The sequence below is a fragment of the Trachypithecus francoisi genome, unplaced genomic scaffold (assembly GCF_009764315.1).
Source record: "Trachypithecus francoisi isolate TF-2019V2 unplaced genomic scaffold, Tfra_2.0 Lachesis_group4, whole genome shotgun sequence".
Lineage (NCBI taxonomy): Eukaryota > Metazoa > Chordata > Mammalia > Primates > Cercopithecidae > Trachypithecus > Trachypithecus francoisi.
This window is the reverse complement of record NW_022681469.1, coordinates 20,395,599-20,419,468: the sequence shown is the minus strand read 5'-3', so window position 1 is coordinate 20,419,468 and position 23,870 is coordinate 20,395,599. Positions and strand designations below refer to the sequence as shown.

At 37.9% G+C, this 23,870-nt stretch overlaps 1 protein-coding gene across 2 annotated transcripts in view; it reads left to right on the top strand.

Annotated features, from left to right (window-relative positions):
* Window positions 1–23,870, top strand: part of TRIM24 (tripartite motif containing 24) — a 127,076-nt gene that overhangs the window by 50,139 nt on the left and 53,067 nt on the right. For both annotated transcript variants that reach the window (XM_033195006.1, XM_033195005.1), the window contains exons 3-7: window positions 5,746–5,893; window positions 9,742–9,874; window positions 16,165–16,281; window positions 20,332–20,446; window positions 22,761–22,907. In XM_033195006.1, the coding sequence (XP_033050897.1) occupies window positions 5,746–5,893; window positions 9,742–9,874; window positions 16,165–16,281; window positions 20,332–20,446; window positions 22,761–22,907 (660 nt within the window). The remainder of the gene's footprint in view (window positions 1–5,745; window positions 5,894–9,741; window positions 9,875–16,164; window positions 16,282–20,331; window positions 20,447–22,760; window positions 22,908–23,870) is intronic.

The window sequence follows — 23,870 nt, the reverse complement described above, 5'->3', positions numbered from 1 at the left end:
GGTGGCTTATGCCTGTAATCCCAATACTTTGTGAGGCCGAGGGAGGTGGATCACAAGGTCAGGAGTTTGAGACCAGCCTGGCCAACATGGTGAAAGCCTGTCTCTACTAAAAATACAAAAAAATTAGCCAGTCGTGGTGGCACCTACTTGGGAGGCTGAGGCAGGAAAATTGCTTGAACCCAGAGGCGGGAGTTGCAGTGAGTCAAGATTGCACCAAAGCACTCCAGCCTGGGTGACAGAGCGAGACTATCTCAAAAAAAAGAAAAAAAAAGAAAGAAAGAAAAAAGAGAAGAAAAGATATAAAGAATTATAGACTAGATACAAGATTTTCTGAAAAGATACAAATACAATTCTTAAAGTATCACAGAGGTAGCAACTTTGAGAAGCAGCTGAGGGAACAAATGCAAAAGGATGGAATTATTAAAAGATAAAAGCTCAGAGGAAAGGCTTCGTGGAACTTAAACACCTGAGAAGGAAGTGCATCTTGGCTGGTGATGGGGTCTAGGTGTTTGACTTCAGACTCAGACTTCTGATGGGCAGAAGCAGTGTTGCTGGCATCTCTGAAGTGGATTACGGTAAAGCTGGTCCTACAAATATTGGAAAGTCTGCAAACTAGAGCTAGCTCCAGTGTAGGAAGGAACTGCTGCAGCTGGGATGAAGCTGCATCACTAGTGTGATGCTCACAGAAATTACATGCAGATAGGAAGAAAAGAGGAAGCTGACTATGAGAATCAAGTGCCTTCTTCTGACATTGCATTCTCCCTCCAGCATTACCCATTGTTAGACTCGAATGTGAAACCAGCTTGTAAAGCATAAATGTTGCTTTCTGAATAAGAGTTTATAGTAGAGTGGAGTTGGAGCTGAAAATAGAAGTTGTAGAGTGTTTGTATCAAAATAGAAAGCAAGAAAGACAGTAGTTATATGTATGCACTGGAGATAGTCAATCAAATCATGTGGTTTTTTTTTTTTTTTTTAAAGAGAAGGAGTTTCACTCTGTTGCCCAGGCTGGAATGCAGTGGCACGATCTTGACTCTCTGCAACCTCCACCTCCTGGGTTCAAGCAATTCTCCTGCATCAGCCTCCAGAGTAGCTGGGACTACAGGCGCACACTGCCACATCCGGCTAATTTTTTGTATTTTAGTAGAGACGGGGTTTCACCATGTTGCCCAGGCTGGTCTCGAACTCCTGAGCTCAGGCATTCCACCTGCCTTGGCCTCCCAAAGTGCTCGGATTGCAGGTGTTAGCCACTGTGCCCAGCCAGCCAAATCATGTTTTAAAGTTACCTGAAATAAATAAATCTTCTCTGTGCAGTTAAGCCACCCACTTGATGAGGCAGGTTCATTTATTAAATTTTGCTTTTGACATTTAGGAATTTAAATGTTTAAAATGCTGCGTAACTACATATAAAACATTCATGTCATTTGAAAAGAAAGTCTATAAACTTCTATCCCTGTCTTGTCTACCCATCTACCTTATTTCTTCCTAACCTCGTAGGTAACTATTTAATCTCCTTTATGGATTATCCTTCCTTTTTAAATATTATGTTAATGTACAATTTAAAAGTATTCCATCCCATCTGTGTTAGTCTGTTTTTGCATTGCTATAAAGAAATACCTGAGACTGGGTAATTTATAAAGAAAAGAGGTTTAATTGGCTCATGGTTTCACTGGCTGTACAGGAAGCATGATGCTGGCATCTGCTAAGCTTCTGGGGAGGCCTCAGGAAACTTACAATCATGGTGGAAGGCGAAGGGGCAGCACATTTGTCTTACATGTGGCCAAAGCAGGAGCCAAAAGAGGGTGGGAGGTGCCACACACTTTTTTCTTTCTTTCTTTCTTTCTTTCTTTTCTTTTCTTTCTTTTCTTTTTTTTTTTTTTTTTTTTGAGATGGAGTTTCGGTCTTGTTGCCCAAGCAGGAGTGCATGGCCAATCTCAGCTCACTGCAACCTCTGCCTCCCAGGTTCAAGCAATTCTGCTGCCTCAGTCTCCTGAGTAGCTGGGATTACAGGTGTGCGCCACCATGCCCAGCTAATTTTTTGTATTTTTAGTAGAAACGGGGTTTCACCATGTTAACCAAGCTGGTCTCGAACTCCTGACCTCAGGTGATTGGCCTGCCTCAGCCTCCCAAAGTGCTGGTATTACAGGTGTGAACCACCACGCCCAGCCATGCCACGCACTTTTAAATGAACACATCTCCATGTGAACTCACTACCATGAGAACAGCACCAAGGGGGATATCCACCCCCATGATCCAGTCACCTCCCATCAGGTCCGACCTCCAACATTGGGGATTACAATTCTACATGAAATTTGGTCAGGGACACAGATCCAAACCATATCCTTCTACCCCAGCCCCTCCCAAATCTCCTTCTCACATTTCAAAACACAATCATGCCTCCCAACAGTCACCCAGAGTCTTAACCATTCAGCATTAACTCAAAAAGTCCTAAATCTCATATTTGAGATGAGAAGACAAGGCAAGTCTCTTCTCCCTATGAGCCTGTAAAGTCAAAAACATGTTACTTGCAAGATACAATGTGGGTATAGGCATTGGGTAAATACTCCCATTCCAAAATGGAGAAATCGGCCAAAAGAAAGGGACTGCACGCTTTGTGCAAGTCCAAAACCCAGCAGCGCAGTCATTAAATCTTAAGGCTCCAAAATAATCTTCTTTGACTTCATATCTATCATCCAGGACACACTGGTACAAGGGGTGGGCTCCCAAAGCCTTGGGCAGCTGTACTTAACACCTGTGACTTTGCAGGGTTCAGCCCCCACAGCTGCTCTCACAGGCTGCTCTCATGGGTTGACACTGAGTATCTGTGACTTTTCCAGACTGAAGGTGCAAGCTGCTGGTGTATCTACCATCCTGGGTTCTGGAGGACAGTGGCAGTCTTCTCACAGCTCCACTTGGGAGGACCCTAGTGGGGACTCTGTGTGGGTGCTCCAGGCCCACATTTCTCCTCTGCACTGCCCGAGTAGAGGTTCTCTGTGGAGGCTCTGCCCCTGCAGCAGGCTTCTGCTTGGACATCCAGGCCTTTCCGAAAATCTTCTGAAATCTAGGCAGAGAGAGGTTCCCAAATCTCACCTGTTGGATTCTATGTACCTGTAGGCTTAACAGCATGTGGAAGCTGCCAAGGCTTATGTCTTGCATCCTGTGAAGCAGCGGCCTGAGCTATATCTGGGCCTCTTTGAGCCATGGCTGGAACTGGAGAGGCTAGGACACAGGGAGCAGTGTCCTGAGGCTTCTCAGGAGAGTGAGCCCCTGAGCCTGGCCTGGCCTGGCCTTCTAGGCCTCTGGGCCTGTGACAAGAGTGGCTGCTCAGAATGTCTCTGAAATGCCTTCAAGGCTTTCCCCCTACGCCCAGTTTCTGCAGCCTGCTTGAATTCCTCCCCCAAAAATGGGCTTTTCTTTTCTACCACATGGCCAGGCTGCAAATTTTCTAAACTTTTACACTCTGCTTCCCTTTTATATATATAAGTTCCAACTTCAGGTCATTTCTTTGCTCATGCATATGAGCATAGGTTGTTAGAAGCAGCCAGATCACATCTTGAACACTTTGCTGCTTAGAAATTTCATCCACCAGATACTCTAAATCATCTCTCAAATTCAGAGTTCCACAGATCCCTAGAGCAGGGGCACAGTCCAACCGAGCCTTTGCCAAGGTGTAACAAAAGTGACCTTTGCTGCATTTCCCAATAAGTTTATTTCCATCTGTGACCTCCTCAGCCTGGACTTCATTGTCCATATTACTATCAGCATTTTGGTCACAACAATTTAACAAATCTCTGGGACAAAATTTTTGTCACCTTCCTGCCTTTTTCTGTGCCCTCCAAACTCTTTGAAATTCTGCCCATTACACAGTTCCAAAGCTGCTTCTACATTTTAAGGTATCTTTATAGCAGTGCCCCACTCCTCAGTCTCACTTTGCTATAAAGAAATATCTGAGACTGGGTAACTTATAAAGAAAAGAGGTTTAATTGGCCCATGGTTCTGCAAGCTGTACAGGAAGCATGATGCATCTGCTCAGCTTACAATCATGGCAGAAGGTGAAGAGAGCAGGCTCATCCACATGGATGGAGGAGGAGCAAAAAAGAGAGTGGGGAGGCACCACACACTTAACTAGATCTCGTGAGAACTCAATCATTATCATGAGAACAGCACCAAGGGGTAAATCACTCCCATGATCCACCCACCTCCCAGCAGGCCCCACCTCCAACATTGGGGATTACAGTTCAGCGTGAGATTGGGGCAGGCACACAAATCCAAACCATATTACCATCTTTCTTGAATAAGCAGTAGCATTACACACACATGCTTTTCCTGTTTTATTTTACTTTATGTACTAGTAATCTCTCCTGAGTGGTGTAAATAGAAATTACTTATTTCTTTTTATAGCTTACTGTGGAGATTAAATTTTAGATTACATCCTTTTAGAGATGCTATGTGAGGCTAAGGAAGTAGATGAGATCAATCCCTGTAATTAAAAACTACAGAATCAAAGGAAGAAGGGTGGGATCCACAGTGACAGTCAGACTATCTGATAGGAGGATTGGCAGATATTAAGGAATTCACATGATTTCTAGGAAGCAGGAGTCAGTGGTATCAAGTGATGTTAGAAAGATTGAAGATGATAAGACCAGAGAAAAGGTAGATTTTGGTTTATCTATCAGCTATTTGGAATTGGGTTAGGGTCAACCACTGAGTGAAGTGGAAAAAATTTTTGCTGTGAAACCTGTTCTCATCTCCACATCCCACTTCCAGCAACCCTCACCAGAGCCACTGAAAAATCCTCCTAGCTTGTCATTACACAGAAACGCTTGCTCCTTTTCTAATTTGTTCTCTACATTGTAGCCATTGTGACATAAAAATTCAAATCTGGTCATGTCACTTTCTTAAAAGCTTTTAATAGACTTATTTGGACAAACACCAAAATTGTCTTGTGACTCCACTTAATCTGGCCCCTGTCTCTTGTCCTAGCTTCTCTTGCCAGTCTTCGCCTCAGTCGCACCACTTCAGTCATACTTGCCTTCGTTCAGTTCTTTGGACCTGCTTGCTCTTCTTGCCTGGGACTTTTTCTACATGCTGTTATCCCTTCCTAGAAGTAAAAGCCTTCACTGGGTAATCCCTCTTCATGCTTTCCCTAGCCTACCAACCCCACTAAAATGAGATCCATTTCTTCATCATATGTTCTTATAACTTTCCGTATATTTCCTTTATGGTAATTCTCAGTTTGTAGTTATATATTGATATGCTTATTCTAATAATGTGCATCTGCCTCACATTTAATCTTCACAACTACTCAGTAATATCTGTATCATTACCCTCATATTAAAGATGAGTATTCTATGTAACCTGTGCAAGACCACTGAGCTAGTAAGTGAGGGAACTGGGATTTGAACCTGCACTATTTACAAGACTGTAGTTATCATATGGGCAGGGACCACATTTGCTTTTCCTGACTGTTCTGTTCCCACACCTAGCATAATGTTTGGGAAATACCTGGTTGAAATATTTGGGATGCTGAATTAAGGAGAAAATGTACTTACATTCTTGTCTCTGCACAGTATTTTCGTTTCATATGTATATAATGTAACACACAATGTCAGTTTAAAATTTCCCAACACCATTAGGAGGCTAACTGATTTAGCCCGGTATGGTTGGTGTATCATGTATATATAGCTTGTGATAGGACCAGCTTTTCATTTTCTCAAAAATTCATGTGCCGTGGTTCTTTATTGTCAGGTGTGTACAAGCTGTGAGGACAACGCAGAAGCTAATGGGTTTTGTGTAGAGTGTGTTGAATGGCTATGCAAGACGTGTATCAGAGCTCATCAGAGGGTAAAGTTCACAAAAGACCATACTGTCAGACAGAAAGAGGAAGTATCTCCAGGTAATACATGAGTTATTTTCTTTTTTTTTCTTCTGTCTTTCCCCCTGTCTTTTCTTCCTTCCTGTATTGACTTGTTTTGACACTTTTATTTTGATAAGTATTAAATATATACTCTTAAGTAAAAGAAGTTTATATTGTAATTGAAATTTAAATACTTAAAAATGTTGGAAAGTGTGAATAGATGTAGAACCCTGTTTTACATTCATACTGCATGTCCTCCTGCTTCTATAAATGTCTTCAACTGGTGTGAATATAGAACAAATAGAGAAAAAAATTGCTTTTTCTTATTTTTCTTTTATCTCTAAGGTAACAACAAAGAGTGGGCTTAAATATTTTATAACTCTTTTCCTTTTGATATTCTTGTAGTAAACCTGCATCATGATTATTTGTCTGATATGTGGATGGCCAGAGAGGCTTTTTTATGTAATTATTATTTCTGGTTTTATTGTCTGGTTTTTAATGTACAGTTCACTCATATATTTTTTATTTGGTAAAATACATGCAACATAAAATTTGTCATTTTAACTATTAAATGTACAATTCAGTGGCATTTATTACGTTTACGTGTTGTGCAACCATCACTGCTATTTTCAAAACTTGTTTATCACCCCAATCAGCATCTTTGTACCCTTTAAGTAATAACTCCAATTTTCTGGCTGGACGCGGTGGCTCATGCCTGTAATCCCAGCACTTTGGGAGGCTGAGGCGGGTGGATCATGAGATCAGGAGATCGAGACCATCCTAGCTAACACGGTGAAACCCCATCTCTACTAAAAACATACAAAAAAATTAGCCAGCCATGGTGGTGGGCGCTTGTAGTCCCAGCTACTCGGGAGGCTGAGGCTGGAGAATGGTGTGAACCTGGGAGGCGGAGCTTGCAGTCAGATCGCGCAACTGCACTCCAGCCTGGGCGACAGAGTGAGACTCCGTCTCAAAAGAAAAAAAAAAAAATAATAACTCCATTTTTCTTCCCCTAGCTCCTGGTAACTTCAAACCTATTTTCTTTTTTGTGAGACTGAGTCTTGCTTTGTCACGCAGGCTAGCTGTAGTGCACTGGCACGATCTCAGTTCACTGCAACCTGTGCTACCTGGGTTCATGCTATTCTGCTGCCTGTAACTGGGATTACAGGTGTGCGCCACCATGCGTGGCTAATTTTTGTATTTTTAGTAGACACGGGGTTTTACCATGTTGGCCAGGCTGGTCTCGAGCTCCTGACCTCAAATGATCCGCCAGCCTTGGCCTCCCAAACTACTGGGATTACAAGCATGAGCCACTGCACCCAGCCTTTTATTTTCTGTCTCTGTAAATTTGCTGATTCTGGATATTTCACACAAGTGGAATCACATGGTATTTGTTCTTTGCTATCTAACTTATTTTACTTAGTGTAATATTTTAAGGATTCATCCATGTAATAGCATGTATCAAAATGTAGCAAAACCTTTTTTTGTGTGTTTGTTGTTTGAGACTAGTGAAAGACTTGGTGTAATCCCAGCACTTTGGGAGGCCGAAGTGGGATGATTGCCTGAGCCCAGAAGTTCTAGACCAGCCTTGGCAACATAGTGAAACCCTATCTACAAAAAAAAAGAAAATTAACTGGGCGTAATAGTACATGCCTGTAATCCCAACAACCTGGGAGATGAGATGGTGGGAGGACCGCTTGAACCAAGGAGCTTGAGGCTGCAGTGACCTGTGATCATTGCCATTACTCTCCGCTTACACGACAGTATGAGATCCTGTCTCAAAAAAAAAAAAAAAGAATGAACCATCTTTGCATTGCTGGAATTAATTCCATATTTCATCTTGATATGTTGTGCTTTTAATATTCTTGTAATATATTACCGATTTTCTCTATCTGGTTATTTTCATTTTCATTCTGAATTCTACGTGTTTACATATTTGTATCTTCAGAAATATTTCTTGAATTTATTTATCTAATTATCAGTTTTATATGTTTTAGTTCGTTAATTTTATCTGTAATTCCTCTCAGGTTACCTTAGGGTTTTTTTGTGTGTGTTTTGTTTTGTTTTGTTTTGTTTCTTGAGACAGAATTTCACTCCATGACCCAGGCTGGAGTGCAGTGGTACGATATCGGCTCACTGCAAGCTCCACCTCCCGGATTCAAGCAATTCTCCTGCTTCAGCCTCCCAAGTGCCTGGGATTATGTAATCCCTCTGCCACCATGCCTGGCTAATTTTTGTATTTTTAGTAGAGACAGGGTTTCACCATGTTGGCCAGGCTGGTCTCGAGCTCTTGACCTCAAGTGATCCACCCGCCTTGGGCTCCCAGAGTGCTGGGATTACAGATGTGAGCCACCATGCCTGGTATAGGCCAGCATACTAGTTTGTCAGTTTTGACACTATTGACATTTTGAGCTAGATAATTCTTTATTGCTGGGGACTGATTTGTGCATTATAAAAAAAAAAGAAATGCAAATGGCTAATTACTGAACATTGTTTCAGTTATTAAAGAAATGCATTCTAAGATAGTGAAGTGTGTGTCTTCTCTCTCTCTTTCTGTCTCTTTTGCATTTATTAAATTGTTAAAGATGAAAAATTTTGAGAGTTCCCCCCGTTAATATGGTTAATAGCCACTCTACACTGGTTGGAGTACAAATTGGCACAATTATTTAGCTTTTCTCTGTATGAATTACCCTTTAACAATTCTACCACTAGGAGTTTACTTTATGGAAACATTTAAATGATTTATAATTTTCATATGTTTATTTCAGCATTATTTGCAGTACTGAAAAATGAATAACTTATAAATATCCTTAGCAAGTGGTATAGTGGTTTATCTATTTTGTGAACTACTATACAGTTAGTAAATAAGAAATGAGGTGGATATATATGCTAATACAGAAAGGCATCTAAGGTAGAGTTAAGTGAGAAAAAAAAATCTTTAAAAGACAATATATGTACTGCCATTTATTGTTTTACAAAATGTAACACTGCACTATACTATATGTACTTCCATACTTAGAAAAACAACCAGAGGAATGCACACCAGGTTATTAACAGTAATAATTTCTGGAGGTAGGATTATTTCTGAAATGTTTGGATTTTGCCTTTAATTATTAGTAAGATAACTGAGGTTTACTATTTAACCATATTTATTCATATTCTGATTTTTTTCACTTAACATGACATAAACATTTTCCAGTTTTATCCCCACACTGGCAAACTAGAGTGTAATAATGAAAATATTATTATTTCTGTGTTAATGGGTATCCTCTGTTAGGATTTTTACAAAAGTAGGTTATTTGACTACTCCTTTTAGACATTTTATTATATTTTCTTTCTCCCTCCCTCTCTTTCCATCTCTTTCTCTGCCCCTCTGTCTCTGTCTATGAGGTCTCACGATGTTCCCAGGCTGGACTCAAACTCTTGGTGCTCAAGCAAGTGATCCTCTCAACTCAGCTTCCTGAATAGCTGAGACTACAGGCGTGGGCCACTGTGCCCTGCTGGATTTTCCAAATTGCATTTTCAAAAATTCTCCTCCCATATTTGGGATAGAAGACATCCAGGTGGTTCATACTCATTTACCAGGGCTGTCTTCTTAAGGCTTTTTTAATGCAATAAAACATATTTTTAACTACACACTTAGTTCTTTCATTTACTTCTGAATTAATTTTAATTTCTTCCTGGAAAATGAAAAGGTGATTTGCTTTTTTTCCTGAAATGCTGACAATATGTGATATCTTAATATCTGTAATTCTTAGTGAAAGTTATGGTATAAATGAAGCTGTAGTGTTTATATCAATAGATATGAATTCAAATGGGCAATCGAATAATTATTTACTATTCAATTATGTTCATTTTCTTCTCTTTGTTTCCCGTTGTTTCTGCAGAGGCAGTTGGTGTCACCAGCCAGCGACCAGTGTTTTGTCCTTTTCATAAAAAGGAGCAGTTGAAGCTGTACTGTGAGACATGTGACAAACTGACATGTCGAGACTGTCAGTTATTAGAGCATAAAGAGCATAGGTACCAGCATCTTTGGTTATATATATAGATTCATATGCAGCTTTAGAGGACTAAAGGACTGCTGCCAACCCTCATCAAATGGCAGTCCGCAAATAGGTTTTGTTTAACCAGCAGTATGCTGGCCTATACCAGGGTTTATCAATTTTGACACTATTGACGTTTTGGGCCAGGTAATTCTTTATTGTTAGGGACTGATCTGTGTGTTATATGGTGGTTAGCATCCTTGACCTCTACCAACTAGTTGCCAGTAGCAACCCTCTAACCCTCCCCAGTTGTGACGACAAAATGTGGTTCCAGACATTGGCAATGTCCTATGGAGCAAAATCATCCTGAGTTGAGAACACTGGCGAACACACTGTTTAAAAATATATAGAACTAGTTGCCAGCATTGTAAAATGGGGAGATTTTACATTTTTTAAATATCTAGATTTCTGGCTTTTTTGAGAAAATGGAAGCTCTTCTAGCCCTGGGTCTGTATACATTCATGTCAACATTTGAGGCATGCCTTTTCCGGTTCATTATAGTTCCTAGCAAAGCTTACTTTTAAATCTCATCTCAACAGTCATTCAGGTCAGCAACAGATGATTTAGACAGTAAAATTTGAATCGATACAAAATATAATTGCTTATGATGGTCTAGGCTCCTGATACTGGCAGACTGGATAATTTGGACCAACAGTGAGAATGACTAGAAAACCTGCACAAAATACAGAAATTATCTATATGAAATGCTAGAGCTAATAAAATAGTAAAGCATTATTGAACAGGATTGGGTTGGAGTTGGGGCTAAGGATGGCGGGGGCCTTTTACTCGCCTTGAGGTATTTACCTAGAGATGAGGAGTAATTTTAATAGGCTCACAGGGCTGAGAAATCACGGCCTAGAGTGCAAGGATCATGCATGGTTAATGTGTCTCCTTGTCTTGAGTTGGTACCCTGAAAGTCTACACTATTACAGTAAAGATAAATTAGCTAGTAAGTAGTTCCTCATAGGGACTAAAGCTCAGCACTTAAAATTGGATTAAAGTGAAGTCATATTGCTGGCTCCTCAAGTTTCCTGGTAGAATCAAATGTAAATCCTTGCCAGAAAGACAAAGAAGACATCTAGGCCTCCAACTTACTCAATGATGAATTTTGGAAAAACGATATTCACAGAATTAGAAATAACCAGGTTTGCTAGAAGATTAGACAATGTGAACATAGTGAGACCCCAACCCCACTAAACATTTGCTGGGCACAGTGGTGTGTGCTTGTATTCCTAGCTACTGAAGAGACTGAGGCGCTCCCACCTGAGCTCCTGGGATTGCTTGAGCCCAGGCGTTCAAGGCTGCAGTGATAGTGCCACTGCACTCCAGCCTAAGTGAAAGGATGAGACCCTGTCTTCAAAAAGAAAGAAAGAAAGAAAACCCTGAAAATTACAGTATCTGAAATTAACTCAGTAGAAGGGCTTAAGAACAGATTTGGCATAGCATGAAATGAGAATTAATGAGCTAGAAGAAAATTAAGAAAATATCCAGAAAGAAGCGTCATCAACAAGAGGAGGATGAAAAGTAGAAGAGATTGAAGATCTAATATGGATGTAATTGCAGTCCAGGAAGGATGGAAAATACAGAGAATGGGAAGGAAGCAATATTCGAAGACAGAATGTAATGGCTGAGAACTTTCAGAAGCTGACGAAAGGCATTTAGCCTATATTTAAGAAGTTGCACGAACCTCTAGCAGGAGAATTAAGAAAGTAATATTTTTAAAGTGCAAAAGTAAAGTAACTTTCAAATCTAAAATTCCGTACCCAGTAAGCATATTCTTTAAATATGAAGGTGGATGAAAAATGTTTCAGGCAAAATACACTGGGAGAGCATATCCCTGATAAACTCTCACTTAAAGTACCTCTTAGCAGAAGAAAAATAATAGAAGATATAGAAAGGAATATGGAGCAATTAAAATAATAGGTATGAGTAAATCTAAATGAATGTTGACTTAGGAAACAGTATCTTGTTGGTGTGGTATGTGTATATATATATCACATAGCAGTAAATGTACTAAAAGGGTATGGAATTTATGTTCTAAGGTCCGTGCATAGTCTAGGAAGAGGGTAAAAAGTGCAAATATTAGATATGTAAAAATCTGTTTTTGTAATGTCTAGAGTAGTGACTAAAAGAATAATAAGTACATATAATTACCAAGGTATGGAGAGTTGTGGGGATGTGGAATAATCAGTATAAACAAAGGCCAAAAAAGTGAGAAAAAGAAATAAAGAACAGATGGAATATAATGAGGCCTTGGTAAGTTGGTAGATCTACAAATATACTATAATTATACTAAATGTGAACAGACAAAATGTTCCAAATTATAAGACAGGTTTCGGACTGGATAAGAAGGAAAATAGAAGAATGTGCTATTTTCTTTTTATGAGAAATATCTAAAAACTCAATATATAAAAGACTTAATGGGAAAAGACACACCATATAAATACTAACCAAAGGCAAAATGGCATAGTAGACAAAATCCATTATTTGAGATAAAGAGGGACACTTTGTAAGGATGAAAGACTCTCTTCATCTAAAATATATGAGTTATAAATTTATACAGGTTATAAACTTACAAAAAAATGACAGAACTTCAAACTAATAGAAAACTCCATAGTCACAGTGGAAAATCTTACCACTTTACGCAATAATTGAAGCCAAGTAGTGTGGCAGGTACCCGTAAGTGCTAGCTACCTAGCTACTCGGGAAACTGAGGTGGGAGAATGGCTGAAGTCCAGGAGTTTGAGTTCAGCCTGGGCAACATAGCAAGACCTATCTCTAAAAAATAAATAAGTAAATAAATAACACAATAAGCAGACTAAAAAATCGGTAAAGATAGAGAAATAAGGGCCAAGCATGGTGGCTCACACAAATAAATACATACATACATACATAACTGACAAAACAAGCAGACTAAAAAATCAGTAAAGATAGAGAAATAAGGGCTGGGCACGGTGGTTCACACCTGTAATCCCAGCTACTCGGAAGGCTTAGGCAGGAGAATCGCTGGAACCTGGGAGGTGGAGGTTGCATTGAGCAGAGATGGCACCATTGCACCCTGGCCTAGGTGACAAAAGCAAAACTCTGTCTCAAAAAAGAAAAAAGATGGCTGGGCGCGGTGGCTCAAGCCTGTAATCCCAGCACTTTGGGAAGCCGAGACGGGCGGATCATGAGGTCAGGAGATCAAGACCATCCTGGTGAACACGGTGAAACCCCGTCTCTACTAAAAAATACAAAAATCTAGCTGGGCGAGGTGGCGGACACCTGTAGTCCCAGCTACTCGGGAGGCTGAGGCAGGAGAATGGCGTAAACCCAGGAGGCAGAGCTTGCAGTGAGCTGAGATCCGGCTACTGCGCTTCAGCCTGGGTGACAGAGTGAGACTCCGTCTCAAAAAAAAAAAGATAAATAAGATTGAATAACACAATTAACATCTTATGGACATTATGGAACACTATACCCCAAAATACACGTTCTTACAATAAAATATTTTTAACTGACCATATGCTAAAATCTTAAATTTCAAAAGATTGAAAGATACTATATATTTGGAAATGAAATTCTTGTGATAACTAAAGTCTGCTGATACACGATCCTGGAATTCTAGTTTAAAGGAAAAAAGTATTTAGAAGACATTATTGAATCAAATGACAAAATTAAGAAACATGGTCTATAGGTTAAAGTACTGTAACAAGGTCAGTTTTTTGTTTGTTTGTTTGTTTTTTTAACTTAACTGTGCTATGAATACATAAGAAAATCCTTGTTTTTAGGAAATGCACACTTAATTTATTAAAGGGTTAAAGGGCTATGAGGAGGCAAACTAAAAAATTGATTAATCTGTATAAGGAGATATATGATCTCTATATGCTTGGAAATTTAACTTTGAAATTATTATAAAATAAGCAGTTTAATACATTTAAATCATCAATAAGAAATTCCAGTAGATATTAGGAAACATTTTGATCTGAACAGTAGTGAAAATATCAGTCAATCAAGCCTTGAGGTTTTTCTTTTTAATAACTGAAGCCATATTTGGAGGACAGTTTATATTATTAAATGCATATGTTGTATGTTAAGGATAAAGTCAATTCACTAAACATTTATTGCAGTTTAGGAAAAGTAGCAGATTAAACCCAAAGTAAGTGTGTTTTAAAAGAAACATAATAAAGACAAGTGTAGAAATAGTCAAAGCCAAAAATTCAGTCTTTCAAAAGACTACTAAATAATCAACAATTCTCTGTATGAGTGATTGAGAGAGCAGGCCCAAATAACCACTACCAGGAGAAGGAAGGTGGCAATACTCCATATTTCAAATGTTATAATGAAAATTTTTACATGATATTGGAAAACTCTTAGAAAATGAAGTTTTTACCAAAACTTATGCTAAATACAATAGAAAGAATAGTCCTTTAATGTTCATTCATAATTTAAAACCTTCCCACAAAGAAAATTACACATGCAAATGACACCGATAAATGTACCACATAGTTAAGGTAAAAAAAATAGCCCCTTTGGCCTGGCACGGTTGCTCATGCCTGTAATCCCAGCACTTTGGGAGGCCAAGGCAGGCAGGTCACAAGGTCAAGAGATGGAAACCATCCTGGCTTAACATGGTGAAACCCCGTCTCTACTAAAAATACAAAAAATTAGCCAGGTGCAGTGGCAGGCGCCTGTTGTCCCAGCTACTCAGGAGGCTGAGGCAGGCAAATGATGTGAACCCAGGAGGCGGAGCTTGCAGTGAGCCAAGATTGCGCCACTGCACTCCAGCCTGGGCTACAGAGCGAGACTCCGTCTCAAAAAAAAAAGAAGCCCCTTTCTTATACAGACTTGTCTGGAGAATGGCAAAAAAAAAAATGAATTCTTTCCAACTTGTTATATGAAGCCAGCATAACTTTTACACCAAAACTGACAAAGAATAGAAATGGAAAATTACAGGCCAGTTTCACCCATGAAATGAATGTAAAAATTCCAAGAAATGGAAAATAAGTAGAAAACAGATGATTTGAGAGGAGGGGAAAACTTGCCTTAAATCTCGTAGTATTGTCATTTTGGGACAGTGTAATCAACCAATTTGGCCTCATTTTGGGGATACAGAATTCATTTAACATGCCAAAATCATTGATGCTAAAACCTTTCATGTCATATTAAAAGAATAAAGGAAAAAGTATATGCCTATCTCAATAGAAGCAGTAGAAACATTCTGTAAAAATTAAATATACATTCATGATATAACATCTTAGCAAACTAGAAATAAAAAAAGTATTTCCTAAGCCTGATAAAGATTATTTATGGAAAGTAGAAAACGTACTTAATATTGAAAGTCTTTGCATTGAGATGAGGAACAACATAAGGGTGACCATTTTGACCATTTCATGTAACCTTATATTAAATAAATGTAGTAAAGAAAAAGTTTACTAAGATAAAAAAACTTGAGTTGCCTATGAAAGTGTTTGAAATGTTATTATTCACATATATGATTATGTACAAAGGAAATCCAATGTAATTATTAACTGGGTATCCCCTTTTTCTAACTGGCAACCCTATTTAATTACATGTAAACATTTAAAATCACATTATATAAAATATGTTAATTTAGAAATATTGTATTTTGTACATTTTATAGGAAAACTTAAATAAAACTCTTGATATGTATCTTCTATATCATTGCCTTTCTATCTTCTCTAGAACTTCTCTTCAGTTATCAAACATAGTCTGGCAAAGTAAATGATCTTTTTTCACTTTCAAATTGGAAACTTTTTAAAGTGCTATATCTTATTATACTGTTGCTTAAAGTTTTATCACAAGGCATAACATCTAGAATTTTGCCCTTCTCTCTCTGTATTTATCTTGATTTTTCTTTGTAGCCCCTAGAACATAACTACCTATTATTTAAAAGTGGTCTTTTGAAATGTTTATTTTCAGCAGGCTTGCATAATGTAGAAATTACAATATAGTTAATAAGTCGGATTATATATCATTGACAATTTTTTGCCAAGTCCACCAAGTGAAAGTGAACTCTGTAAGCTTATAAAACTGAATGATGGATGCATATGGTTCTCAAACTTTCAAAATATTTACATGTCCATAATATTTCTTGAGGGATAATTTGAGAGGTGGGGAAAACTTGCTTTATTAAGGATACATTTGATGTTTTAAAAGATTGTTATATAAATTCTTTATAATCCTATTTTATGTTTTTATCAGTCTTTTTATTCTTGGACTTTTCCTCATTATATATTTTTATATGAAATAATTTGCTTATTTCTTCAGATATCAATTTATAGAAGAAGCTTTTCAGAATCAGAAAGTGATCATAGATACACTAATCACCAAACTGATGGAAAAAACAAAATACATAAAATTCACAGGAAATCAGATCCAAAACAGGTAATTTTATGGTATTATATAATCATTTTTGTATAATTTGTGAAGTATATTCACTTTTAGAACATTTTCCTTAACTCATAGTTAAGTAATAAGTTGTTAGATGACAGCAATAACACATGGTTGATAAGACTTACCCAGAAACTTATTTGGAAAGCATTCTTTTCTGCTGTAAAATTTCAAAACTCATATGATAATAAACTATACTTAGTATTTTGATAGCTCATTTATCTAATAGGTATTGATAACTTATTATCACTTATTTTCCAATTTTAAAGAAATAACAAGATTTAAATGCGACACCAACCATTTTTTGCCAGTATTGTAAAATATTTTAACAGTTGAATGAACCCTTAATTGTTATTTTAAGGTTTGCTGAAATTTGAGATGCCTGCCTTATGCTGTGATTTTTTAAAACTGCAAACAGGTGGAAATTTTAAGATACTAGGATACAGGGATTGTTAAACTGTTCCACACACTTTTTACTTCTTGCCTGATAAAATGCTTACTTAAACAATTACTTATTATGCCTTTTGTCCTGGTAAGAAAATCATCAACTATCCAAAGTCTTAGACATCAGTGACTGGGGAGAACCACTAACCTCCGTGGAGCAGGGGCAGCTGAAGGTGTTGTCTAACCCGTTTTTAAATCCCATTTAGTGCACATACTAACATTTAATTTACACACCTATGAAATCCCATGACTACTTCTGTTGTTTTACACACAAAAGAAATGTCACTGCCTACATAAGTCAAGAAATGTTCATTAGAATGAGCCAGAGTAAAAGAGACCTCACAGAGAATTTAAATGTTTTCCCATGTATCAGTTGTGTCAGCCTTTAAGGCAGTCATCAATCTGTTATTATCATTTTGGAACACAACTGGGGGTGAAGCATTTGGGAATTTTTAAGGTAATTAATTCCCTGTATTACCTGATTTCCTTAAAATAGATTTTTTTTTTTTTTTTTTTTTTTTGAGATGGAGTCTCGTTCTGTCGCCCAGGCTGGAATGCAGTGGCCGGATCTCAGCTCACTGCAAGCTCCGCCTCCTGGGTTCACGCCATTCTCCTGCCTCAGCCTCCCCAGTAGCTGGGACTACAGGCGCCCGCCACCTCGCCCGGCTAGTTTTTTGTATTTTTTAGTAGAGACGGGGTTTCACCGTGTTAGCCAGGATGGTCTCGATCTCCTGACCTCGTGATCCGCCCGTCTCGGCCTCCCAAAGTGCTGGGATTACAGGCTTGAGCCACCGCGCCCGGCCAAAAGAGATTTTTAAACATAATTTTACTATTTCTTGATGCCCCAGCATCATTAATGTATCTATTTATTATTATGCGTTATTTTGTGTGTCTTTTAGTTTTTCTCATTATCAGCTCTCATTTGTTTTTACCCCCCCCACCCCCCCTTTTTTTTGAGACAGAGTCTCACTCTGTCACCCAAGCTGGAGTGCAGTGGTGTGATCTCAGCTCACTGCAACCTCTGCCTCCTGGGTTCAAGCGATCTTCCTGCCTCAGCCTCCCGGGTAGCTGGGATTACAGGTGTCCACCACTGTGCCCAGCTAATTTTTGTATCTTTAGGAGAGATGGGGTTTCACCATGTTGGCCAGCCTGGTCTCGAACTACTGACCTCAGGTGATCTGGCACCTCATTCTCCCAAAGTGCTGGGATTACAGGTGTGAGCCACCATACCTGGCCCTGTTTTTACCTTTCTCTTTGACACAACTATAGTTAATGAAATACTATTTCCTTTATTTACCATATTCTAATCAGAATAGTGTATTTTGCCAAGTAGAATAATTGGTGGGTTTAAAATTTTTTTATTCTGAGTAATTGGAAATTTGTAATGAATATTTATTGAATGAATGAAGAGAGATAATTATAGGCATTTCTACCATCTAGTGGCAAAAGGTGGCAATTGTGAAATAATTAATTTTAAATTAAAGATCTTCCCTTAATGAAATTTATCCCTTTGACTTTTTTCTTACTGTTTCACTGAGCATATGGTTTGAGTTATGGTCAAAGTTTACATTTTTTTAATGTATGGATGTCAATTTCTTCCACTATCATTTGTTGAAAAAACTATTTCTCTGTTGAATTGTTTTTCAGCACCTATATAGACCATATATATGTGTGGGATTATTATTCTGTTCTATTGTGTTTTTCGCACTGCTAGTACTTCACTTTCATGATCTTGATCATCGTAGCTTTTTATAATAAGTCTTAAGATAGTGTTCTTCAAATTTGTTCTTTTATTTTTGTAAAGTGATTTGTGCTTTATTTCTTCTACAAAATTATAACATTGTGTGTAACAATTTTGATTTCTGAATTGAGGCAAAAATTAAAGAATCTTTGTTAAGTGCAAATTGCTTATATATCTTTATAACCTATCTGATTATAAAAGGGTACATTTATTAGAGTAACTGGTATTCATTTTTATGCATTTGCCCCCATGCCACTGTTTTTCCCTTATTCATCCTATTCTACCATCATGAATACTTAAATGAGTTTTTTGAGATTGGTTGCTTCTCAGGCTTATCTGGTTCCCTTGATCCTGTAGTAATGTTGATGTCAAGCAATTATCTTGAAGAATTTCCAGCAGGAAATAAAGTTTCTGCCAGTTTGGTCTTAAGTTTTGGAGGGTAACTATGGGAGAAGCTTACAGAAGAAATGAAGCTTTTAATTTAATCTCACAAAGTTTGGCAGATGCTCTGTTATTTTCTATAACGTGTTCTGGTGTGGTACCGTATGTTTTTCTTTCTGTAAGAATGTTGCGGGAATCAGGAGACTGGAGAGACCAGTAGGTACAACAGGAGGATTTTATTGAGTGTACTCAGACCCAGCGGATTAACAGCCAAAGAGTGGGCCTAGACCGGACTTGGCTTTTATACACAATTCTAAAAGGGGGTGGGCTACTTTGAAACAAGCTTATGGTGGCGTGAAGCATAGTGGCGTGAAAGCTCGGGTACAGAAGCAGAACAAAGGCAGTTAATCATACTTTGACAGGTTCATAACTCAGACTTACATATGATTCGTGCTATGCGGCTTAGATGGCTGTTATCTAGGGTTGCTCTAGTGCCTTGCATGGACTTATCTCATAACCTTCACTATGGTGTCTGGATGGCTACAATCCAGGCCCGCTCAGGCATGTCTCATGACCTTCGCTGAGCTGCTTAGATAAAACAATACTTAAAGTTACTAGTTATAGAAAACAGGAATCAATAAACTCATAAGTTTACTCATACCATAGGAGAAAGGAAAATAAAGAAAATTTGTTTTTTTCTTCTCCCCACGTTGAGGGAGTGCTGGGAGAGTCTTCAGAGCACATTCCTTTGAGCCCTAGCTTCTTAGATAATATTGTCAAGACTTCCCTGGGTCTGGGCTGTGCCTGTTTCTGCCTCTGGGATAAGTCAGCCTAATACAGGAAAGCTTGCTTTTCAAACTTGCTTTTCTCTTTTTAATTTTATTTTTCTTTTTTTCTTTAATTTCCCACCTCAAGAGAGGTATGTAGTTGATAAAACATAGTTATTTGGCTGCTAATTTTGCAAAGAATGGGTTAAGTAGCAAACTACTGTTTTTGTCCCTTTCTACTTAGGTGTGTAAATACTGTAGCAGTTAAGATTACTAAGAAAAGAGTATCACATGTACACTTTTCTAGCTTTTGGTTGCAATTAATATAGTAGAACTTGTTCAGAATCATGGTTTATAAATCCTTTTTAGTCCACCCCCACCCCCCCATCCTTTTAGGTAAAGCATTGATTTTCCTGGGTGTCATCATAATTTTTCCGAACTGTATTTTCTTAAAATGTACTCATTCTTTTCTAACTCTATATATATTTTTAAGATTCAAGACTTAATTTTAAGATTAAGTGGTGATACCTTTCAGAAGAATTATATTTCTGCTGTCTCATCTTCAAGACAGTCAATTTAAAGTGAAGGACTCAGAAATAGCAGAGCTTCTAAGGCCTGAAAACATTTTGGTCTAATGTAGACATTAAAACATCAATTTTAAATATTATACAAAAAAATCTGCCTTATGTTTTTCCCCCTTTTAATTTTCAGAATTATTGAAGTAAATCAAAATCAAAAGCAGGTGGAACAGGATATTAAAGTTGCTATATTTACATTGATGGTAGAAATAAATAAAAAAGGAAAAGCTCTACTGCATCAGTTAGAGGTAAGTGACTGCCCATGGGATAGTATATTGATTCAACATAGTATTTCCTAAAGTACTGTGAAGTAGAAATCATAGTGCTTTTAATATAATTGTTTCATTTGTGATTTAATACTTTTTTCCCCACTCCCAAGTTTTCCTTTGCTGGATTTTGTATTGTAGCTGACAATTTAAAACTTTATAATACACTATGAATGTCTGACTACTGATTGTTTTCTTTATAGCACAAATTATAATGCCTTGCTTGTAGGAGGATCTCTGAATGTGAAACAGATGAGTTACTTCTGAGATTAACTGAAGTGAAAACTTTGCATCATAAAGGGGTTTAGTGGAGCAAAATTTTCTAGAAAGATACACTTCAGATATATACCTGGTCAGTATATATCTACTGATGACCAGGTTCATTCTTAAAAAAAAAATTTTTTTTTGAGACACGGTCTCACTCTGTTGCCCAGATGGACGTGCAATAGCATGAATCACGGCTCACCACAGCCTCCACCTCCTGGGCTCAGGTGATCCTCTCATCACAGCCTCTCGAGTAATTAGAACTACAAGTGTATGCCACCATGCCTGGCTAATTTTTTTTTTTTTTGAGAGAGGGCGTTTTGACACGTTGGCTCAGGCTGGTCTCAAACTCCTGGGCTCAGGCAGTCTGCCTGCCTCAGCCTTCCAAAGTACTGAGATTACAGGTATGAGCTACCCCACCTCGCCCCTTCCCCCTTTTTTTTGAGTCAGTGTTTTACTTTGTTCTCCAAGCTTGAATACAGTGGTGTTTGGACTGCAGCCTTGACCTCCCGAGCTCAAGCAATCTTCCCACCTCAGCCTCCTGAGGTGTGCAACCACACCTGACTAATTTTTTATTTTTGTAGAGATGAAGTCTCACTGTAGTGAATTTTCTTATTTTACTCTTTAGAGACAAGGTCTCAGTTTGTCATCTAGGTTCGAGTGTAGTGGTATGGCCTTGGCTCACTGCAGCCTCAAACTCCTGGGAAACTGGGACTACAAGCGATCCTCCTGACTGAGCCTCCTGAGAAGCTGGGACTATAAGCCGGGTACTGCCACTCTTGGCTTTTTTTTTTTTTTTGTAAAGATGTGGTCTCGCTATGTTGCCCAGGCTGGTTGGAGTCCCTTTTAAAGGCAAATAAACATAACCCTTTTATTTGTTAAGACTCGTAAGAAATTGGCTGAAATAGATATTTAGGATAGAAGACCAAAAAACCAGGGCTTCTGATCCTTAATTCTCAACCTTCTTCAAAGTAAACAATTTCTATTCCTACTAGAATGTTTCCAAAGAAACACTTAATAAATTTTTACAGAGGTCAAAAATAGCCTAATAGGCAAATTACTGTCTCTCTGAACTTAAATTACATATGGCAGAGCCATTGACTATTACCAGTCCCTCAGACAGATAACTGCAATTTCCTCCTTAACTCAGTGTAGCTCAAGTGTATTTTCCAAATCTGGAACTGACTAGGGCCAGGATCTGGGTTCACTTTTTATTGAGAATGTAAGTCCATGTTGTAGTATAGCAATTTTACTTTTAAACTTTTCTAATTTGTCTGAGAAAGTAGAAAGTCCTGTTCTTCTTTTTCCTTGTTAGATCTAGGATGAGGTTTTTGGATAGGAACCTTTAAAATACCCAAGTTCAGTGTGCTCTACTTTTGATTATCCGCCTCCTCTAAGGAAAGTACATACATACTTCCCTTAGAGAAATCTATATTATTTTATGTAGCTTTTCTTAAAGTGCATTGGCACAATTGTGCATCTGTTGGCTCCCATGTTAATTCTCAATAGACAGAAATAATGTGATGCCTTTTAAAAAAATTACCACATACAAAGGATAAATGTCATCTACAACACAGCATGACTCTGTTTTGCACAAACTACTTGCAATTGCAACTGTGAAGTAGAATCCCTAAAAGGTGAAATCATATGATTGAGTAAATTACGTGATCGAGTTACTTTACAGGTTTGCTGGATAGAACATCTGTCTTATTTGTGAATGTTGAATTTCATAGGCATTTACTGTATTATAGCTAATCTATCCTTTTTTATGTATTGTAAGATGCTCGAACAGAGTTAACTCCCAGAATACGTAAGGCCCCTGATCCAGGGCCTTGATGGCTGAGGGGCCACATTTGGGATGCAGTTTTTTGCTATAGTGAAAATGATCCTTTGTACTAATAGGGAAAACACTAAGAGTATTTTTAGTTTCAGTAAATTGAGTACTGTTATTCTAATTTGTTTACCTGGAAATGACCATTAAAGTCTATGTTACATGCTGATACTAATTTTGAAATTATTTTCTTGTTTTCAGAGCCTTGCAAAGGACCATCGCATGAAACTTATGCAACAACAACAGGAAGTGGCTGGACTTTCTAAACAATTGGAACATGTCATGCATTTTTCTAAATGGGCAGTTTCCAGTGGCAGCAGCACAGCATTACTTTATAGCAAACGACTGGTAAGATAAAGTAGGCTATTTAATATACTGTATAAATGCACAGTAAAACAATGGAGCCATTGTGATGCTTAAAATTTGTTCTGCTTGTGCGTTAATGCTTTTTACCTATTTCTAATTATTTATCAAAATATTTTGGTTTAAATATTTTTACCTGGCATAATTTGGGTGTAATTTCAGTTTTAATTTATCATGAATTCCTTCCTTGTTCTTTCCAAGTATTCACTGTCTTCATAGCAATTGAACCTGAAACCAAAAATAAGGACGATAGTGAACATTTTCTGATTACCTATACTGTGCCAGGTACTAATTCTAAGAATTTCCATGTAATATTTAAACTTTTACATCATTCTTATGAGATATACCTATTCACCTCCATTGTACACATGATGAAACTAAGGCATGTGATTATGTAACATGTCTAACATCACACAATAAGAGGTATAGCCCGGGTTTATAATATGATCTCAGACATGACCTGAGCCTGTGTTGGTGCTACACGGCAATCTGTGGTGTTGAATGTTTTTGCCACAGAAAAATAGCTCTGTGATTTGGTGAACTATTTGACACTGGTCTAGAACCTTGCTACTTAACATGTGACTACCACATCACTTGAGGATTCTGGTCAGGAGGTCTGGGGTGGGGCTTGTGAATTTCTAACAAGCTTGCAACTGACGCTGATGCTACTTGGTCTGTGGGCTGTGCTTTGAGTAACAAAGATGTAGAAGACATTTAACTACATTCTTTAAAATTCCTGCTTTACATTCATCTTATTAAAGATTCAACAGAGATTTATATCAGTTCCAGACTATTGCAATAAAGCAAATATCATCATAATCCTAGCCATACAGTTTTTTTTAAGTTTTCCAGTGCATATAACTGTTCAATAGTATTATGTTTTAAAAAAAAACAAGGTATATACCTTAATTAAATAATCCTTTTTTTTGGTGACAGAGTCTCGCTATG